Below are 21578 nucleotides of genomic sequence, written 5' to 3'. Positions count from 1 at the left end.
CAAGGAGCACTGTGCAAGCGATAATATTGAAATGGAAGGAGTATCAGACCACTGCAAATCTACCAAGACCTGGCCATCCCTCTAAACTTTCAGCTCATACAAGGAGAAGACTGATCAGAGATGCAGCCAAGAGGCCCATGATCACTCTGGATGAACTGCAGAGATCTACAGCTGAGGTGGGAGACTCTGTCCATAGGACAACAATCAGTCGTATATTGCACAAATCTGGCCTTTATGGAAGAGTGGCAAGAAGAAAGCCATTTCTTAAAGATATCCATAAAAAGTGTCGTTTAAAGTTTGCCACAAGCCACCTGGGAGACACACCAAACATGTGGAAGAAGGTGCTCTGGTCAGATGAAACCAAAATTGAACTTTTTGGCAACAATGCAAAACGTTATGTTTGGCGTAAAAGCAACACAGCTCATCACCCTGAATACACCATCCCCACTGTCAAACATGGTGGTTGCAGCATCATGGTTTGGGCCTGCTTTTCTTCAGCAGGGACAGGGAAGATGGTTAAAATTGATGGGAAGATGGATGGAGACAAATACAGGACCATTCTGGAAGAAAACCTGATGGAGTCTGCAAAAGACCTGAGACTGGGACGGAGATTTGTCTTCCAACAAGACAATGATCCAAAACATAAAGCAAAATCTACAATGGAATGGTTCAAAAATAAACATATCCAGGTGTTAGAATGGCCAAGTCAAAGTCCAGACCTGAATCCAATCGAGAATCTGTGGAAAGAACTGAAAACTGCTGTTCACAAATGCTCTCCATCCAACCTCACTGAGCTCGAGCTGTTTTGCAAGGAGGAATGGGAAAAAAATTCAGTCTCTCGATGTGCAAAACTGATAGAGACATACCCCAAGCGACTTACAGCTGTAATCGCAGCAAAAGGTGGCGCTACAAAGTATTAACTTAAGGGGGCTGAATAATTTTGCACGCCCAATTTTTCAGTTTTTGATTTGTTAAAAAAGTTTGAAATATCCAATAAATGTCGTTCCACTTCATGATTGTGTCCCACTTGTTGTTGATTCTTCACAAAAAGTTTTATATCTTTTTGTTTGAAGCCTGAAATGTGGCAAAAGGTCGCAAAGTTCAAGGGGGCCAAATACTTTCGCAAGGCACTGTAAATGGAAGAAGTTTGGAACCACCGAGATTCTTCCTAGAGCGAGCCACCCGGCCAAACTGAGAAATCTAAGGAGAAGGGCCTTGGTCAGGGAGGTGACCAAGAACCCGATGGTCACTCTGAAGGGGCTCCAGAGTTCCTCTGTGGAGATGGGAGAATCTTCTAGAAGGACAATCATCTCTGCATCACTCCATCAACCAGGCCTTTATGGTGGCCAGATGGAAGCCACTCCTCAGTAAAAGGCACAGCCCGCTTGGAGTTTTCCAAAAGGCACCTAAATACTCTCAGACCATGAGAAACAAGATTCTCTAGTCTGCTGAAACCAAGATTGAACTCTTTGGCCTGAATGCCAAACGTTACACCTGGAGGAAATCTGGCGCCATCCTTACGGTGAAGCATGGTGGCGGCAGCATCATGCTGTGAGGATGTTTTTCAGCGGCAGGGACTGGGAGACTAGTCAGGATCGAAGGAAAGATGAACGGAGCAAAGTACAGAGAGAGCCCTGATGAAAACCTGCTCCAGAGCGCTCAGGGCCTCCGACTGAAGCGAAGGTTCACCTTCTAACAGGACAACAACCCTAAGCACACAGCCAAGACAATGCAGGACTGGCTTCTGGACAAGTTTCTGAATGTCCTTCACTGGCCCAGCCAGAGCCCGGACTTGAACCCGATCAAACATCTCTGGAGAGACCTGAAAATAGCTGTGCAGCGATGCTCCCCATCCAACCTGACAGAGCTTGAGAGGATCTGCACAAAAGAATGGGAGAAACTCCCCAAATACAGGTGTGCCAAGCTTGTAGCGTCATACCCAAGAAGACTCAAGACTGTAATAGCTCACATAGGTGCTTCAGGTCCGAATAGTTATGTAAATGTGATATTTCAGCTTTTTATTTTTAAGAACTGCTAAAATTTCTAAAAACCTGTTTTAAATGTTTGAATACGGTAGTAACGTAACAAAAGGTGGAAAAAGTCAAGGGGTATGAAAAATGTCAGAACGCACTGTTTAATGAACAAATAACTTTCCGTCAACAACTCTATTTAATCTGTATCGCTGCAGCGATAGAAATGTAAAGGTCATTTCCGATTGAGCCAACATACAGTACATTCGGAATGTATTCAGACCCCTTCCCTTTTTTCACATTTTGTTACATTACAGCCTTATTCTAAAATGGATTACATAAATAAAAATCCTCATCAATCTACACACAATGCCCCATAAGGTCAAAGTGAAAACAGGTTCTTAGAAAAAAAAGTAATTTATTTGCAAGCATTTCTAAAAATCTGTTTTTGCTTTGTCATTATGGGGCAATGTGTGAAGATTTATGAATATTTTTTTCCCACCCATTTTAAAATAAGGCTGTAACGTAAAAAAAAGTGGAAAAAGTCAAGGGGTCTGAATACTTTCCGAATGCACTGTATGCAGCGTTTACCGTGAATGCCGTCTCCTCTAACGCAAGAACATTGCCTCTAAATTTAAATTATGCTGTGACGCTGAACTTCCGCTATACAGATTGAATAGAGCCCTTTATTGATGACAATATCTAGTTCTCAACTCCCATCCAATTACCAGGTAGATACAGAGAGACTGAAGGGCGAAAGTCCAACTTGTGCTTATGGAAATGGACTTGAATTGACGAAAGTCATGTTTCCATTACTTTCACATTAAACTTGATACACTCATCTCCCGCAAATCCACCCTATTCCCTTTCACAATCATAAGAGTCAAGTGGCTATCTCATATTAGCAGGAGACAGACAGCTATAGGGAAAAGAGGGTGTACGTGGAGTGAATAATATTGAAATGGGCACTGTGTCGGGAGTTCCTCCTTTTTGTCATTATACCCTGAACAGGATATGAATTCTCAGGGCTCCATATTCTTTCCTTTTTCCCATCACAGCAGAGATGCATCAATAATTGACCTTCTCTTAGAACTTGACTCTTGTGTCCCAAACTTTTCTATTCGGGCCTTCAGTGGCATACATTTTTTGATGGAGAGGCAAACATCCAAATCAAAAACCAGTGAGACAGACGGGTTGACTGTGCCCTAGGGGCGATTCCTGGTTAATGGTATGAGCAGAGTGGGGAAAGGTGGAGATGGGGCAGTGGTATAAAGTAAAGGGGGGGGTTGCCTCTTTCGGGATAACAAAATCACTCTCAGACGACCCCCCACCCCCACCCCAACCTTCCCTCCATTCCTTGAAGTGAGTCTCTTCAAGAACGCCCACCCTTTCCACCACCGCTACCCTCCCCAACCTCTGTCTCTCCTCCTAGTGGTCAGGCATCATCTCTCCCTCCCTACATGATGCTGCACTTGCCCTTAAGCTTGTCGGCATGCTTCTGCTTGCCGGAGCGCTTGCCGTCGACGCTCAGACTCATGTTCCTCTTCTTCTCCAGTGTGAGCAGCTCCTGGAAGAGCTCCTTGACGTTGCAGTTCATCTTGGCCGAGGTTTCCATGAAGGCACACTTCCATGCTGTCGCTTGCGCCTCACCCTCCTTGGTCTCCACTTCACGCTGGGTCTCATCGCTCTTGTTGCCCACCAGCATGACTGGGATGGCGTCCACGCTGCCCTTGATGGCCAGCACCTGCTGGTAGATGGGCTTGAGCTCCTCCAGAGACTGGCGGCTGGTGACGGAGTAGACCAGGATGAAGGCGTGGCCCTTGGAGATGGACAGGCGCTGCATGGCAGGGAACTGGTGGCTGCCTGTGGTGTCGGTGATCTGGAGGGTGCACACACTCTTGTCACAGCTGATCACCTGGCGGTAGGTGTCCTCCACGGTGGGGATGTAGGTGTCCCGGAAGGTTCCCTTGACAAAGCGAAGGACCAAGGAGCTCTTGCCCACACCGCCAGCCCCAAACACCACAACACGGTAGTCATTACTCTGCTCCGGCATGTTGGGGGGGGGGGTTGGGATCCCTGCTGTTATCTGTTTCCTAAGACCTGAGGAAGAGAAGGAAGAGAAGATCAGGAATGGTCATCAAAGGATGGGATCAGAAGCACTATCAGAAAAAACATGAATGCCATTCAACTATGTTGATTGGAATTTGCCTTGTAGTTGAAGCTATCCCAGCAGCCAAAGTTGGTTGACATGATGTCATTTCAATCACTTTTGCCAGCTGGGACAAGGCAATAAAAATATCCCCACTACAATCACATTAGAGTGAGATCATACACAATAGCATAATCATGACAAACAGTGAGCTTTATCTCGAGAAATAATACATTTTCTTATCTAAATAGCATCCTCGCTATCTTCTTGTGCACTTGAACAATATCTCAGAGACCCTCGACTGAGATAAACAGTGCAACAAGCTGGTCCCTTTAAAGCCAGGCCTGCCATCATAGATTATCATTAACCTGAACAAGACACAGGAGAGGCAGTTAATTGATGGGCTCTCAGATCTATGAAAGCACAGTGCAGTGGGAAGCAGAGGCCAAGCACATTGTCATCAAAGGTGTGTTTGTGTAGCCTGGGCCCACATCTGTTTGTGCTGTCTTGCCAACTCCTATGTAGATTGTCACGGCAAGCAAAAAAAAAACACATCTCAGACTAGGCTATTTTTTGTGGGGTCCAATGTTCCATGAGGACTGCCTTGCAATAATACCAGAGATTGGAAAGGTATGGAATACATCGACACAATAGACTGATCCAAATAGCCATTGAAAATGTATTACATGTACCATTGATCTTAATGCTCAGTGGTAATTGATAAAAATGGATGTTAGGAAAAACAATACTATAGCTTCACAGTTGGGGTGTTATGTAGTACTGTTGCATTTTCAAATGTGAGCTCAGGTGCATGACAATGAGAGTAATGGAGATAGTTCGGTAAGCTATGCTTGCATGATGAATAACCTTACCTAGGCTTTAGCTCAGAGGGCTAACACAATCCCGAGGCGACAGATAACCCAGGTTCAATACCCAATCAGTCACATGAGAACACTTTCAGACATGCAAATCAGAATTGCACTGGTGTGTGTGTGAGAGAGAGAGAGAGAGAGAGAGAGAGAGAGAGATTGTGTGTGTCATCTGCCATCAACACTATAGTCAGATTGCATTAGGGAGTCATTCATCTTGCTGTGGGTATGGAGGTGGTGGAGAAATAAAGTGGAATGGAAGGGGGCTAAGCCTGGGGAGGGCTGACAGATTGCCATTGAGTGGGAAGATGACTGAGTGAGAGACTAAGAGGAAGAACAGTGCGGATCTAGATTCAAAATGACCAATTCAAGGTTTTGGTTGGGGGATTTGCTCAAACATAGGGACATGGTCAAAAAAGCATTTTGCCAGCTATCTGTCACTTAATCAAGTGATCGCTATCAGTTCTGTGTCGTTAAAAACACAAAGCATCACCAACATAAAGTGTCTTAATAGGGCATGGGCCACCTCGAGCTGCCAGAACAGCTTCAATGCGCCTTGACCTAGATTCTACAAGTGTCTGGAACTCTATTGGAGGGATGCGACACCATTCTTCCACGAGAAATTCCATCATTTGGTGTTTTGTTGATGGTTGTGGAATAAGCTTTCTCAAGCGCCGCTCCAGAATTTCCCGTAAGTGCTCAATTGGGTTGAGATCTGATGACTGAGATGACTGAGATGGCTATGGCATCGTTTTTATGCTCATCAAACCATTCAGTGACCACTCGTGCCCTGTGGATGGGGACATTGTCTTCCTAGAACAGACCACTCCCATCAGGATAGAAATGCTTCACCATAGGTTGAAGGTTATCAATCAGAATGGCTGTGTAACTTTTGAACAGAAATACAATGGTTCATTGAATCAGTCTAAAACTTTGCACATGCACTGCTGCCATCTAGTGGCCCAAAAATAAATTGCACCTGGGCTGGAAGAATACATCATGGCCTTTCTCTTGCATTTCAAAGATGATGGTACAAAAAATATACAAAAAACACATGTTTTTTTTCTTTATATTATCTTTTACCAGATCTAATGTGTTGTATTATCCTACATTCATTTCACATTTGCACAAACTACAAAGTGTTTCCTTTCAAATGGTATCAAGAATATGCATATCCTATGTCATTTTAGGCAAAAATTGAAAAAAGGGGTGGAAGAGGTAACAAGCCTGGGCAGGTAGAAACAATATTGTGAAACTCATTACTCTTTATGTTAAAGGGATCCATTCCATCTTGACAGGGTTTGAGATCTGAAAACATCTGAGCAACTTGGATTTTTCAAGCAAAATATCACTTGAATGTACTGTACTTCCAGACCCTGCCATGTTGTTCCCACCTATTAAGTGCCTTCAGATCATTGAGCAGCAGGAGACATATTTCAAGCCGTGGGTATCTGAGCCTTGTGTGTTACAGCCAAAGGATTCCCATGGACCAGACAGATGCTAGCTGGAGCTCTGGCATTAGTCTCTAGAGTAAGGCTCCTGTGGTACTCCATGCAGAGCATTCTGTTTGAAGTATGTGGGAGCCCTTGGTGTTTCCACAGTAAGAGCAGACACCTCTCTGTGTTCATCTAAAAGAGGTGTTGGTTTCTCTCTCTCTCTCACGTACACTATTTTTATCTTCCTTTCTCTCCCTTCCTCTCTTTCTCTCCTTCTCCCTCCCTCTCTCTCTCTCTCTCTCTCTATTGGAAGTTGGGCTTTGATAAGTACACCACACAGCTCTGTGATCACTGTATTGTTCTCTGAGGAGCTGCCAATGCTTCCCACCAACACCTGGTCCTGTCCAACATATCAAACAACACTCTGATTCATTCATGTTCGAGTAGAGCGGGAGGCCATCGCGTAGCTACAGAGCTCTCCACTGCCTTACTGGGTCAAATATACTTGGCTATCATCATAGACGTCTGAGTACATTTGTTATGTCTTTTGGGTTTCATAACCACGTCTTTATAACAATTAAACGATGATTATGCGGGAGAGAGGAATTCAGTTCCGCCATTTATACAGAACGCGATCATCTCAACACATACAACCCAATGACGCTCGGCGGTATAACCCCAAATCACAACGCCTTACCTCCTACATAAATTGTTGAATAACAGACCTGAGAAGGTGACTGTGAGCCTCCAGGGTCATGGTGTCACCCAGTAACAGTTCTGGACCACTCATGACTGATGGTTCTGTCGGTGTTGCGTTAGTCAACAGTAACTGAGCTGTGTGCCTTTTCCGGACCTGCTGTGTTGTATGCCATTCATCTGTAGGAACATAGCCATTTCTTAGCTGCAGTCTTTTGTCGCTAACAAGATGGATTGGCGAACCGACTAAACACTTCTCCAAGCTCCTCGATGGTCTTCTCTTCAGTAGTAGACCTCTGTCCACTTGCTATGAGCGAAGTCGATGTGTATGCGTTGCCACGCTTCCTCTGGCCAATTCCACGGATGAAGAGGTGAAAGTTGAGGTACGTTGCGAACCTTCTGACATGGGGAACGGGTTTTTGCTTTCTCCTCAATGCTTCCATCTAGTCCAGGCCACCAGAAGTAGCTAAACCTGCGAAAAGGTTGTCGATGTAGCAGATATTGCTCAGCAGACAACACAAGGTTTAGCGTGACTTTAAAGTCTTCACATATCCTGATTCCACCATCCTTCCTAAAGGAAAACTCTAATCAAAACTATCTTTTGGTATTTGTTTCATTAGTCCATTGTTGACATAGTCCCAAAATGTTTTGATTGTCAGCAATCATGTTTTCAAGATATGTACCTTTCAAAATACAGATATCATCCCTGTATGATGTATTTTGCATCATATGATGCAAAACGCAGCATCGTAGGATGCACAAAGCATCATACAGGGAGGATTTCTGTATTTTGAGTCACATATCTTGCAAACATTCTGACAAGCAAAACATTTTGGGACTATATCAACAATTGATATTTGTTGGGTGGATATAGTTGTTGGGTAGAGTTTTCCTTTAGGGACTGGTAAGATGAGTGTCGCCCATTCACTCACGCTGACCGGCTCCAGTGCTTTGTTCATGACTAAAGTGTCCAAGTCAGCCTAAACTTTTGGTCTGATAGCATAAGGTACTGGTCTTGCTTTTCGGAAACTTTGATTTTCTGTCTGGCTTAATGCTAAGATTCACTATTATGTCTTTCATGCTACCCAGCTCTACATTAAAGAGTCCTCCATGTTTCTTTAAGATGGCGGGTAGGCCTGTGTCTCCATGCGTCATTGTATGTGCTGATGGCCAGTCCAGTGTGATCTCCTCCAGCCACGAGCGTCCCAGTAGTGATGGATAGTCTCTTTTTATTACGTAGAGTGGCAGCTTCAGTTTGTCCATTTAACTGAACTGTGACCTCAGGGATGCCTCTTCGCCTGTGTAAGTCCTAAACACGATGTGTACTGGCTGAAGTGGAAGGTGTTTCAGTGTCTTTTCGGAGACTGTGTCTGACACAGAGATACACCCCCTAGTTCCACACTGACTTCAATAGTCTCTTTTGTGTAGCTTCACTCCGTAGCCCACATTACTAGTCTGTCTCTAATGGTGTTATTTAAAACATCATTGAACTCACAGTGCTCTGATAGTTTCTTTAGCAAACATTTTCACTGATTCTCCCTCTTCCTGATTTCTTCTGTGGAACCTAAACCTTTCAACAACAGTGGCGACCTGTGATTCAGGGCAGGTGAGTCAGAGCCCCACCTGTTTTGAGCCCCACACTTTATAGCTACATTTTGTGGCTTGCCTGTTTTTTGCATGTTATTTTGGCATTAATCCGTGTCACATCAGTTTGCAAACAATGTAAAAAAGTAAATAAATAATTGAGTTAATAAAGCTGCATACAAACATGGTCTCTTTTTGCTTTCTTGAGTAAGGGAGCTCCAAAATACAGGTGTTTCAGCCTAGCTCTGTGCTTTCTGTGGTGGTGGGGCAGCCAGCGGAAAATACGGAGCGTAGGTGTTGGTCATGTTCTCTATTTGCGCCGTGATTGGCTCAGTGTTCTGTCACTCATGGGGACACTACGTCACCGCCGAGTCTAAGGATAGAGGGCGAAAATTCAAGCCCCATGGGTACTGCCATAGAATTACATTAGAAGTGCCCATCCAAGAATGCTCAAGGTCATTGGCCACAGATAAATTACGTCAAGTCCCGTTATATCTACAGTAGCTTAGATTAGACTGATCACGTCAACATCATACTTTCTAAATCTTAGCTAGCAGTCATCCTCATGAATCAAGTCGACAATCTACTGGCAAATACCTTTTAATCCTTGTCATATGAAGAGGAAAATTGAATAGAAATTATAGATAAAACGTATCGGTGCTCATCGGCCATTGGACATAAACATTACACAACAAGATGGAAATCACAAACAGTACAATGAGTGGTTTGGAAGTAATCATTGGCTAACTGCAAGCATTGCAAAGCGATTATTATTCTGCTATTCATTGGAGTGGCTGTATGGTCCCAAGTCTGGATTAAGGGGCTCTTTTCCAAGCTTAAAATGATTTTTATTTATTTAATTTCACCTTTATTTAACCAGGTAGGCAAGTTGAGAACAAGTTCTCATTTACAATTGCGACCTGGCCAAGATAAAGCAAAGCAGTTCGCACATACAATGACACAGAGTTACACATGGAGTAAAACAAACATACAGTCAATAATACAGTATAAACAAGTCTATATACAATGTGAGCAAATGAGGTGAGATAAGGGAGGTAAAGGCAAAAAAGGCCATGGTGGCAAAGTAAATACAATATAGCAAGTAAAACACTGGAATGGTAGATTTGCAATGGAAGAATGTGCAAAGTAGAAATAAAAATAATGGGGTGCAAAGGAACAAAATAAATAAATAAATTAAATACAGTAGGGAAAGAGGTAGTTGTTTGGGCTAAATTATAGGTGGGCTATGTACAGGTGCAGTAATCTGTGAGCTGCTCTGACAGTTGGTGCTTAAAGCTAGTGAGGGAGATAAGTGTTTCCAGTTTCAGAGATTTTTGTAGTTCGTTCCAGTCATTGGCAGCAGAGAACTGGAAGGAGAGGCAGCCAAAGAAAGAATTGGTTTTGGGGGTGACTAGAGAGATATACCTGCTGGAGCGTGTGCTACAGGTGGGAGATGCTATAGTGACCAGCGAGCTGAGATAAGGGGGGACTTTACCTAGCAGGGTCTTGTAGATGACATGGAGCCAGTGGGTTTGGCGACAAGTATGAAGCGAGGGCCAGCCAACGAGAGCGTACAGGTCGCAGTGGTGGGTAGTATATGGGGCTTTGGTGACAAAACGGATTGCACTGTGATAGACTGCATCCAATTTGTTGAGTAGGGTATTGGAGGCTATTTTGTAAATGACATCGCCAAAGTCGAGGATTGGTAGGATGGTCAGTTTTACAAGGGTATGTTTGGCAGCATGAGTGAAGGATGCTTTGTTGCGAAATAGGAAGCCAATTCTAGATTTAACTTTGGATTGGAGATGTTTGATATGGGTCTGGAAGGAGAGTTTACAGTCTAACCAGACACCTAAGTATTTGTAGTTGTCCACGTATTCTAAGTCAGAGCCGTCCAGAGTAGTGATGTTGGACAGGCGGGTAGGTGCAGGTAGCGATCGGTTGAAGAGCATGCATTTAGTTTTACTTGTATTTAAGAGCAATTGGAGGCCACGGAAGGAGAGTTGTATGGCATTGAAGCTTGCCTGGAGGGTTGTTAACACAGTGTCCAAAGAAGGGCCAGAAGTATACAGAATGGTGTCGTCTGCGTAGAGGTGGATCAGAGACTCACCAGCAGCAAGAGCGACCTCATTGATGTATACAGAGAAGAGAGTCGGTCCAAGAATTGAACCCTGTGGCACCCCCATAGAGACTGCTAGAGGTTATAAACATTCAATATTGGCCATGCTGTCAATGAAGCATGATTTGTGCCCCACTCAAAACAACTTAACTTGGAACTGCGTTTTGAACGGTCATCCAACTAGGAATTGGAGGTTGGGAACTTGGACCTCTTTCTAAAGCTACGACTTGAAGATCACAGATGTCATCATTATTCAACCTTATTTTTTCAGAGTTCCCAGTTGTCTTGAAAGCACCATAAATCCAGATAATGACAGACTTTGATGACAACATTTGCCCACCTTCCTGTTCAAGTGAGCACAACATACTAATTGTATGTTGTGTGGTAAGCTGTTAGTAGCCCACGTGCCTCGCCCTAATAGTTTGGTCTATTTTGCCCTCTTAATTTTGCCTACTGTTCTGACTTGGTGGTGCACATGTAGCCTATAACCGGTTTTAGAGAAATATAATCATTGAATATTGTAAGAGCTTTCATTGTCTGCTGATATGCCCCCTTTATTTATCCTACAGTTCTGACTTGGTGTACAGGGAGAACACTGTAAGAATGGCACATGTTCTGAATTCTGTCGCTGTACATTTCAAAAGTGCTGAACAAATAGTTTGTGGCAGATGGCAGGGAGAGGTGAGGGGAGTGGTTATTAAGGAGAGATATCGTGCTGCCTGCTGGCTCCACCCCCAAGCCTTATATGGACTTCCTGCCTCAACGAGGCAAGGCTGTGGGTCGTTAAGCCAGGGAGAACTTGGGGATAAAGGATGGAGCAGCCTGCACATAGGGGCAGAGTAAGGAGAGAACAAAGTGCAATATGAAGAGAGAACAATAGCCGTGTGATTACCTGTTGTGACCTGGACAGTGGGACTACCCCCCCCCTTGTGTACCGGATTGGCTGAGGACCACCCCTGGATTAGTGAATTCCCCCCTTCTTCCCCAGTGTACCAAAATCCCTAATAAACTCCCCATTTGCATTCTATTTATGCTATTGGTGTCAAGCCCTGACCATAGAGAGCCCTCGGGGCTTCTCTGTGGTGTAATAGGTTAGGGCATGACTAGGGGGCGTTTCTAGTTGTGTTTCTATGTTGGTGTGTGTGTGTGTATGGTTCCCAATTGGAGGCAGCTGATGATCGTTGCCTCTAAATGAGGATCATACTTAGTGTGTCATTTTTCCCACCTGCGATGTGGGACATTGTTTTGTATAGTGCTCTGGTGCATGGTTTGTTATTAAACCTGGTGACGTGGAAACATTTCATATTTCTCAATAGGCTCCTGATTGTCACTCACTTCAATATTGTCTTCCAGCACAGCAATATTTTCCTCAGTCACGATCTTCCTTCACTTCACTCACTGACGTTTCATCCTGAAGTTTTTATTCTAAAGTTCTTCTTCACAGTTGAATTTATGCCCGTTCCATACTGTATTTTCCTGCCTTAATATTTTTTCCCACGCCGACGTCTGCCTCGACTCCTTTTCTGCAGTCCATGATGCTAACTCTCTCTTAGCTAGCTCAACTATGCACTTGTCTCTGCTAGCAATACACTGTGCTAACATTTAGCATAGACTGTACCATGAAAAATAACTGTTTTAAACTTGTAAAACACAACTTTTTACAGACCGACCAGTTACTGTAGATTCAGACCTACTCGTCTCCAATATTTTGTAATGCCTTGAGACAGTAATTCAGTTGAACCATTTATCCAGAATGTGATCATCTCAACACATACAACCCCCATGATGCTATGCGGCACAACCCCACTACACAAATATTTAGTCTTTACAGTATTTTGTGATCTGCTGCCCAATTACTATCCATACATACAGATGTAGGATCTTAATTTGAAAGAGTTTGATAAAGAAGGAAAATAATCCTGCAGCAAGAGGAAATGTGGATTATAATTCATGGATATTTTTGTAGGGATTGATAAATTATTTTCAGGCAAAATCAAATCTGACATTTTAAAGTGGAAATTATAAAGGTTAGAAGCCTTTTTAAATGTTGAATATACACGTTTTCATTTCCTGCTGTGCAGGAAAATTCTCAGCAACAAGGGTGATCAAATTAAGATCCTACATCTAACTGTTCTTATAAAGATAACGGCTATTTTCAGTTTTGGTTGACGCAAAGAAAGGTTGACCTCATGCTGCTGTGGCAAACAGTGAAAAGCGTTGGTTCTTGCTTATGTTAATGTCCTGTATGAACATCAAAAAACAACTCAATGTTTTGTCAGGTTTGCTATATAATGAAATGGTGCTGGGTCACTCCTAGGGTTTGAGTTATTGCCCTGTCTGTCAGTTTCCCCCAGTGCCTGCTGTACAGCTGTGTCCAGACGCTACAGGGTTGGTTATGATGGCCATGTGGAGCGATTGGGTCCCTCATCAGAGAAATTTCCATACTTCCACTCCCATCTATCTGCCTGCGATATCATGCATAGTGACAGCCTGGACACTGCTGCATGTCTGGTGGCCATTTCAAGTGGCGGGGTGATTGTCAGATCATATAGCCCAGGAGGCCACTGTTCAACATTTGGACGGGAACTATAATCCGGTTATAATTCAATTGATTTTTGAAATTATATATGACGTTATTGCTTGAGTTCAGGCTTGATTGAAAATGCTTTCAATGGGGAAAGATTGGAAGCCCCTCTTCTGGCATGTGAACCTATGGCTACATTGTCATTTGTGACATGATTTATATGAGGAAACTAACCACGTGGCTTGTTCCCAGTTAGACTAAAAATAATAGACATCTAATATTGTTTCCCTGACATGTGCTCCTCTGGTCTTAAAGGGAGAGTGTTTGATTCTAGTTATATTGATTTACTGTATGAACAGAGCGTCAAAGTAGCATTTCCAGAAGGAGATTTTGACGCTCATGTTTGACATCAGTCCTTTTCCCCCTCGGTGAGAGACAGATTTAGAAGAGTGACTAATTGAAGGTCTGGTAATCGATCTAGTCCCCGGATTTGGTCCATGTATGCTCTCCCTCGGTGACAACTGCAAACCACTTGACGACAGGAGACGAGCTGGGCAGGCAGGTGTTCTTGCTGTGTTGGTGTATCTTGCTATTATGTATAGGTGTGTGTGTGCGTGTTCCCTCCCTCTGCAGCTCTGGGATTTCTCCGTTGTGTTTTTTTCCCCCACATATCTCTGGGAGTTCTCTGGTTACTGTGGAAACAGGGCCCAGAGGAAAATCTATGACAGAGGAAGAGAGTGTGTGTTGCGCGCGTGGGTGCGCACACATAAGGGAGATAGACAAAGGGAGGGGGTAATGACTTTTGTATTTGGGGACGGGGGCATAAACATGTCATCACCCCTGTCAGCATTCAGTTGCCATGGTTACCTTCCCACACCCTTCTATGTCATATCCTTTTTCAGAGAGGTCAACAACACAACAGGAACATTTTTAAGGATTTACGCCAAACTCTTTCTCACTAACAGCTTTCTGACATTGACAGATTGGTAATTCCTATGTTTGGACCACTACCGAGATTTGACAACTTGCTAGCCACATTCAGTCTCATCTCTGATTGAAGGCATCTGTAGGCTTGAATAAAGGAGGACTTTGAATTAGTATGCACTACTCTATGTGGATACTCACACAAGACCATTCAAACATTTGGAGATGGGCCATCTGCACAGACACACAAACACACACAAACACCCACTCAGATCAGAGACATTAAGTGCCATACATACCAGTATTGCCAGAATGGTGTGGAGGATGTAGTAGACAGACCAAAATGTCTGATAAACAACATTATGTCAAGAGAGGGCGATTTCGAGTGTCATGAGAATGGCCTCAAATCTCTTGATTCCTGTGTATTTCAGCAAGGAATAACTGCCAAAACATGGCAACGCACACACACACAGTTTGATATAGGGGGTAGTTCCTCTTTGATGGAAATTAATATGAACAATATCTCTAGATCTATGAATTACAGTTGAATTTCCCAAAGAACAAAGACAATGCTGACATGACATACTGTATTATATTGTATGCTATTATTACTACAGATCTCGGGTGTAGGTTTAGTCAAATGCTGCCATACAACACTTAGGTGGTGGCCTTGAGAAAAGTGGGTAGAGGACATGAGAGATGGACTCCTGGCTAGATGTATCCACTGTCTTTTCTCAGTTTGTGTGTGTATGGTTTCTCCTTTTTCAATCGTTGGACAGATTGCTCCACTGGGACTAAGTTTCAATGCTTTTGAAAGCTCCCCTATGATACCGTACTACAGGTTTATAGTGGCAACCACCCCCTGCCCCACAACCCCATGACACGATAGACCCATCTAGAAACATGAACAACGCCTAGTTCCTCCATACCTCTCAATGTTTAGATCTGAAAGGATTGGATATGGTAAAAAAGTCACACATCAAATCAAAATTTAACAGGGGACAAGTAATTGTTATATGATGTAGGCCGTTATTGTAAATAAGAATTTGTTCTTAACTGACTTGCCTGGTTGAATAAAGGTTAAATTAATCAAATTAAATCAGTAAATGGTTAAAACATTCATAGATTCTTAACATCTGGTGACGTCTGAGGAAATGTTTATCTAGTAGATATGATTGTATTTTAGATTGATAATAAAATGTGTTATGGCCCTTGAGAGGCATTCCATGCAGGGGTCATTGATGTGAAGCTGGTTCCCTATTGGCTGGTGGTGATAAAAATGGTTGATAATTCCCTGGACGCTAGTGATCAAGCTGTGACGATTGCCCCACTACTTTCCTAACACATGCTAATGCTAGTAGTTATAGAGTCAGGCTCTTTATCGTTCACTTCAAGAGGGTTTCACCATATAAAATGCATTATTTATGCATCTCACATGCTACCATTGCTTCTTGCAATGTAGAAATGTTTGCCTTGAAAATCCCTTTCTGTCTCTCACAATAATTACATTGATTTCCAATATAAAATGTCCAAGTGTAGTATACAAGTTGAAATGATTGATTGTAGTTCTAGCAGTAAGGCTACATCTTTGGAGTGGTCTTTCTAACGTTCTCAGATGAAAAGGTTCTCCTGCTGAACCCTTGAAGAAATTGAGAACCTTTTCATGTTCTAAGAGTGTACTGTGCAAACACTGTATTAACATGTAATTATAACAGTGCTTCAAAGCTATAAGCAAAGAAAATGACATACCTGTATTTGTATTAAACCCCTTGAGTCACCTTTGACAGTGTCACACCCTGACCATAGAAAACCTTCTTATTCTCTATTTTGGTTAGGTCAGGGTGTGACTAGGGTGGGTAACTAGGTTATCTATTTCTATGTTAGCCTGGTATGGTTCCCAATCAGAGGCAGCTGTTGATCGTTGTCTCTGATTGGGGATCATATTTAGGCAGCCATTTCCTCAATGTGTTTTGTGGGATCTTGTTTATGTGTAGTTGCCTGTGAGCATTCCATTGTCTTCACGTTTCGTTCATTTTTATTGTTTTTGTGCGTTTCAGTTAGTAAACATGTGGAAACCATATCACGCTGCACCTTGGTCCGATAATTCTTACGTCGAACGTGACAGAAGATCCCACCACAACAGGACCAAGCAGCGTGCCCAGGAGGAGAAGGGATCCTGGACTTGAGAGGAGGTCTTGGATGGGAAGGGATCCTGGGCTTGGGAGGAGATCTTGGATGGGAAAGGATCCTGGACTTGGGAGGAAAATCATGGCAGGACAGGATAGCCTTCCCTGGCGGAAGACACAAGGAGAGAAGGGAGGACAGCGACGACGCCGGAGTTCGCGGCCACAAAAAAAGACCCAATAAAGATCCCAAAATTTTTGGGGGTGGGGCACAAGGGGTGGTTGGCGGAGCCGAGGAGTGAACCAGAGCCAGTCTGGGAGAAGAGGGAGAAACTGGAGGAGAGTGAACGGAGAGAGTCCAAGACCGTCAGTGAGTGGATGGAGATATTGGAGGAGAAAGAACGGAGAGAGTTGTTGAGTTGGTGGAGGATGCATAACATTTGCCTTAAGGAGCGTGTTATCAGTTTAATGCCACCTGAGTCAGCTCTCCGTACTCGTCATGAGGAGCGTGCTATTAGTCTGGTAAAATCTGTGCCGGCTCCACGCACCAGGTCTCCAGTACGCCTTCCCAGCCCTGTACATCCTGTGCCAGCTCTCCAAACTCACAGGACGTACTGGTCCGGTATCGGTACCATTTGTGCCGGCTCTACGCGCCAGGTCTCCAGTGCGCCTCCACGGCCCAGTGTGTCATCGTTCCAGTACAATTGATGCCGGCTATACGCACCAGGTCTCCAGTGCACATTCACAGCCCAGTACGTCCTGTGCCAGCTCCACGCACTAGGCCTCCAGTGCGCTTCCCCAGTCCGGTACGTCCTGTACCAGCTCCTCGCACCCGCCCTGAAGTGCGTGTCACCTGTGCCGGCTCCATGCACCAGGCCTCCAGTGCGCCTCCCCAGTCTGGTACGTCCTGTATCAACTCCCCGCACTCTCCCTGACGTGCGTGTCACCAATCCGATACCACCTGTGCTGGCTCTACGCACTAGGCCTCCAGTGCATATTCACAGTCTAGAGTTTCCGGCGACGGTTCCAGAGCTTCCGGCGACGGTTCTCAGTTCAAAGCTTCCGCCGGCATTTTCCAGTCCAGAGCTTCCGGTGACGGTTCCTAGACCGGAACCTCCAGCGACGGTCCACGGTCCGGAACCTCCAGCGACGGTCCACGGTCCGGAACCTCCAGCGACGGTCCACGGTCCGGAACCTCCAGCGACGGTCCACGGTTCGGAGCTTCCAGGCAAGGCATCCAGTCCTGCTCCAGGGCAGGAGCCTTCCTCTGCGCCAGTGTCCAATCCAAACACGGCATCCAGTCCAGCTCCATAGCAGGAGCCCTCCTCTGCGCCATTGTCCAGTCCAGACACGGCATTCAGTCCCGCTCCATGGCCGGAGTCTTCTGCGCCGGTGCTCAGTCCTGACACGGCGTCCAGTCCCGCCTTGACCATAGAGAGCCTTCTTATTCTCTATTTTGGTTAGGTCAGGGCGTGACTAGGGTGGGTAATCTAGGTTATCTATTCCTATGTTGGCCTGGTATGGTATGTGCGATTCAGTTAATAAACATGTGGAAACCATATCACGCTGCACCTTGGTCTGATAATTCTTACGACAAACGTGACAGGCAGCAATTACAGATGTGAGCCTTTCTGGGTAAGTCTCTAAGAGCTTTCCACACCTGGCTTGAGCAACATTTGCCCATTATTATTTTCAAAATTCTTCAAGCTATGTCAAATTGGTTGTTGATCATTGCTAATCAACCATGTTCAGGTCTTGCCATAGGTCTCCAAGCAGATTTAAGTCAAAACTGTAACTAGGCCACTCAGTTAATGTAGAAGATGGTGAATGTTCCTGTCTTCTTAGTAAGCAACTTCAGTGTCGATTTGGCCTTGTGTTTTAGGTTATTGTACTGCTGAAAGGTGAATTTATCTCCCAGTGTCTGGTGGAAAGCAGACTGAATCATGTTTTCCTCTAGGATGTTGCCGGTGCTTAGCTCCAATCTGTTTCTTTTTTATCCTAAAAACTCTCCAGTACTTAATAATGATTACAAGCATACTCCTAACATGATGCAGCCACCACTATGCTTGAAAATATGGAGATTGGTACTTAGTAACGTATCGTATTGGATTTGCCCCAAACATAACGCTTTGTATCAGGACAAAATGTTATATTGCTTTGCCACATTTCTTGCAGTATTACTTTAGTGCCTTGTTGCAAACAGGAGGCATGTTTTGGAATATTTTATTTGGTACAGGCTTCCTTCTTTTCACTCTATCAATTAGCTTAGTTGGTTATTGTGGAGTAACTAAAATGTTGATGAGCCATCTTCTGTTTTCTCCTATCCCAGCCATTAAACTTTGTAACTGTTTTAAAATCAACATCCCTGAGCGGCTTCCTTCCTCTCCGTCAGCTGAGTTAGGAAGTACGCCTGTACCATAGTAGTGACTGGGTGTATTGATACACCATCCAAAGTGTAATTAGTAACTTCACCGTGCTCAAAGGGATTTTCAATGTTTGAATTTTGTATTTTTACCGATCTACCAAATAGCTGCCCCTTGAGAGACATTGGAAAACATTTCTGGTCTTTGTGGTTGAATCTGTGTTTGAAGTAGCCATTCAAAAATCATGTTAAACAGTATTATTGCACACAGAGTGAGTCCATGCAACGTATTATGTGACTTGCTAAGCCCATTTATTTAGACTTGCCATAACAAACGGGTTGAATACTTATCGATTCAAAACATTTCAGCTTTTAATTTTTAATTAATTTGTAAAAATATAATTCCACTTTGACATTATGGAGTATTGTGTGTGTAGGCCAGTGACAAAAAAATCTCTATCTAATACATTTTAAATACAGGCTGTAACACAACAACATTTTTAAAAAGTCAATAGGTGTGAATACTTTCTGAATGTACTGTAAACCTCGTCGAATATATGCAGATATTATAGCCCACAAACATAAACGTATTATGTACGTCACAACATTCTTATACAACAAAGACGTGGGTATACTACAGAGTAGCTTACGTCAAAGCAGCATTGCTCAGGCTTGCCCCCTTCTATGCCATGCCCACGCAAATAACGAAGTGTCAGTCTCCCACGAATTTTTAGAAGCCTGACATAATTGCTACCGCGCATCTTGGATAATTACACAGGAATTTGACTTAACGGGCTCGCGATACAAATTTAACGGCATTAAATCAAAACATCAATCACTCATTCCCTGGCATAATGCTTGGCGGCGACATCCACACTGTTGGATGAATGAACGAAACATTGATAGCCCCCCCGAGTCCCACACACGCTTTTAGGCTACACAAACACACACTCCATATTGTAGCACATCCCATATGGATGACCATATCCTACTATAGCAGCGACATGCCTATATAACCGCACCATGGTCAACTATGGGAAGTCAGAAATGAAATATCATTCCAAACCCTATAGAGAAAATAAGATTATCTGTGCAAAGTGTATTGTGTGGTTAACTTTGAGAAAGAAATGCAGAGTTTCGAGTCCTGTATACCACAAACACACATTTGAAAGCAAAGGTGGTTGTCGCTCAGACCCTAATCAGACGCACCTGAGTATTTATTTATTTCACAAAGAGGGTATGTTAACCCACACTTGTCTAGAAAGCGTCGCTACAGTGTCTCATCCTATGTGTCTCATCCTATGTCTCATCCTCACTCATCCAGGTTGGATATTATCACACAGTAAAGGACTGGCCTCACTATTATTGCTGTCAAATGTAACCTAAGGCAAGTATACATTTCCACCAAATACTGATGAACAATGGAGAGAATGATGAATGAGTCAGTAGTCTAGATGAGTGAGGGAATGAAAAGTGAATGAATGGATGAACGTGTTGAGTTGAAATGAACCGAACTTACCTCAAGTTTACTTTCCCAGATCCGTTGTGATGATGCGGATTTAAATATGCCCGCATTCAAGTAAATACATTGACGCTAGAGTTCTTCTATAGCAATAACATTTTACAATATACGTGATGTGTTGATGTAGCCAGGTCCTCCCCTTTTCACTGCAGCTCGCTCTCTCTGTTTTTCTGATTTAAACCCCTTGATGCCAAAGATAGGAGGTGCTTTCCTTTCTATTCAGTCGCTCATCGAATACTGACGCAAGCGAATGGGCAGTTATAGAAAAATCGTGCGCTTTTGACACTCCTTATCCTGCTTTTGCTGAAGATGTGTGCGCTTCCTCCATCATTCAGCTACGCCTCTGAGACACGCCTCTCATTCGGCTCCGTCTTTATCTTGATCATTTTTTTTCAATTGTTGTTTTCAACACCTAATATGATTGCTGAATTTAATCATGTGGGTTGTTTTTGATCGTTTTTTTTTCTCTCACTCGTCGATTATTAGATTATAGCCTGTTTGTGAAACCAATCCGTTTATTTTGGAGAGAAGCTGGAATAGTATCATGTCAATCAAAAAATATATGATTGCTTTTGATTAGATCGGGTTCTTCCAGTCAGTCCATGTAATATACTGTTACATGCGGTGCTTTGGGCTTACATCATTTGTGTCATTGAGTAGATACTATTTTCTGATGTTAAATAGCATAGGGGCTCCCCGGCGTGCTAGTCCATATAGCTTATTGAATCTGTGTAGACCTACTGTAGGCTATATGTGGCATGTCATGTATCCTAGGGCTAGGCTACACCTCATTTTCAGTTTTTACCCCTTGTTTCAAACTCAAATTCACACATGAAATGTCAAAAGAATATATATATATTTTTTTACTTGTCAATACCTCCAAAACTTTGTTAGCAAGATGCAAGAGCCACCATAAACTGTATTGTGAGGTACGTCATGGACTTCTCACAAATTTGCCACATTGGTGTCAGGAGAGTAATGGCGCCACTGTCTGGCCATTAACAATGTTCCCACAAACGCATTCCCACTTCCCAGCCAACCTTTCTTTGGTGCAGCTGACACAATAGATGAGCTTTTGTCTCGCTCCAGTGGTAAACTGAGAAACTCCAAGAGTGAGACGACACCCACCTCCATAACAATGGGCCATGGTTAACCAATGATGAATGGGGTCATGCGCACTTCTTTAATGTTTATCTTCACTGTGTTCGGCCAGGTGAATTAATAAGAATAAATAATACCTGGGAGGCAAAGTACACTGGGGATCTGTCCGTTTAGCACCTCGCCACCCTGGCCAGCAACC

At 43.6% G+C, this 21578-nt stretch overlaps 1 protein-coding gene across 1 annotated transcript; it reads right to left on the bottom strand.

Moving 5' to 3' along the window:
• Positions 1-2374: 2374 nt before the first annotated feature.
• LOC112251786 (GTP-binding protein Di-Ras1) lies at positions 2375-20608 on the bottom strand. The gene is made up of 2 exons (XM_024422724.2): positions 20276-20608; positions 2375-4070 (listed from the first exon to the last, which is right to left on the bottom strand). The coding sequence occupies exon 2, from the start codon at positions 4021-4023 to the stop codon at positions 3427-3429; it is 597 nt and encodes a 198-aa protein (XP_024278492.1). The 5' UTR covers positions 4024-4070; positions 20276-20608; the 3' UTR covers positions 2375-3426.
• Positions 20609-21578: the final 970 nt, after the last annotated feature.

This window comes from Oncorhynchus tshawytscha, linkage group LG05, assembly GCF_018296145.1.
Source record: "Oncorhynchus tshawytscha isolate Ot180627B linkage group LG05, Otsh_v2.0, whole genome shotgun sequence".
NCBI classification, from domain to species: domain Eukaryota; kingdom Metazoa; phylum Chordata; class Actinopteri; order Salmoniformes; family Salmonidae; genus Oncorhynchus; species Oncorhynchus tshawytscha.
This window is presented reverse-complemented; position numbering and strand designations above follow the sequence as displayed.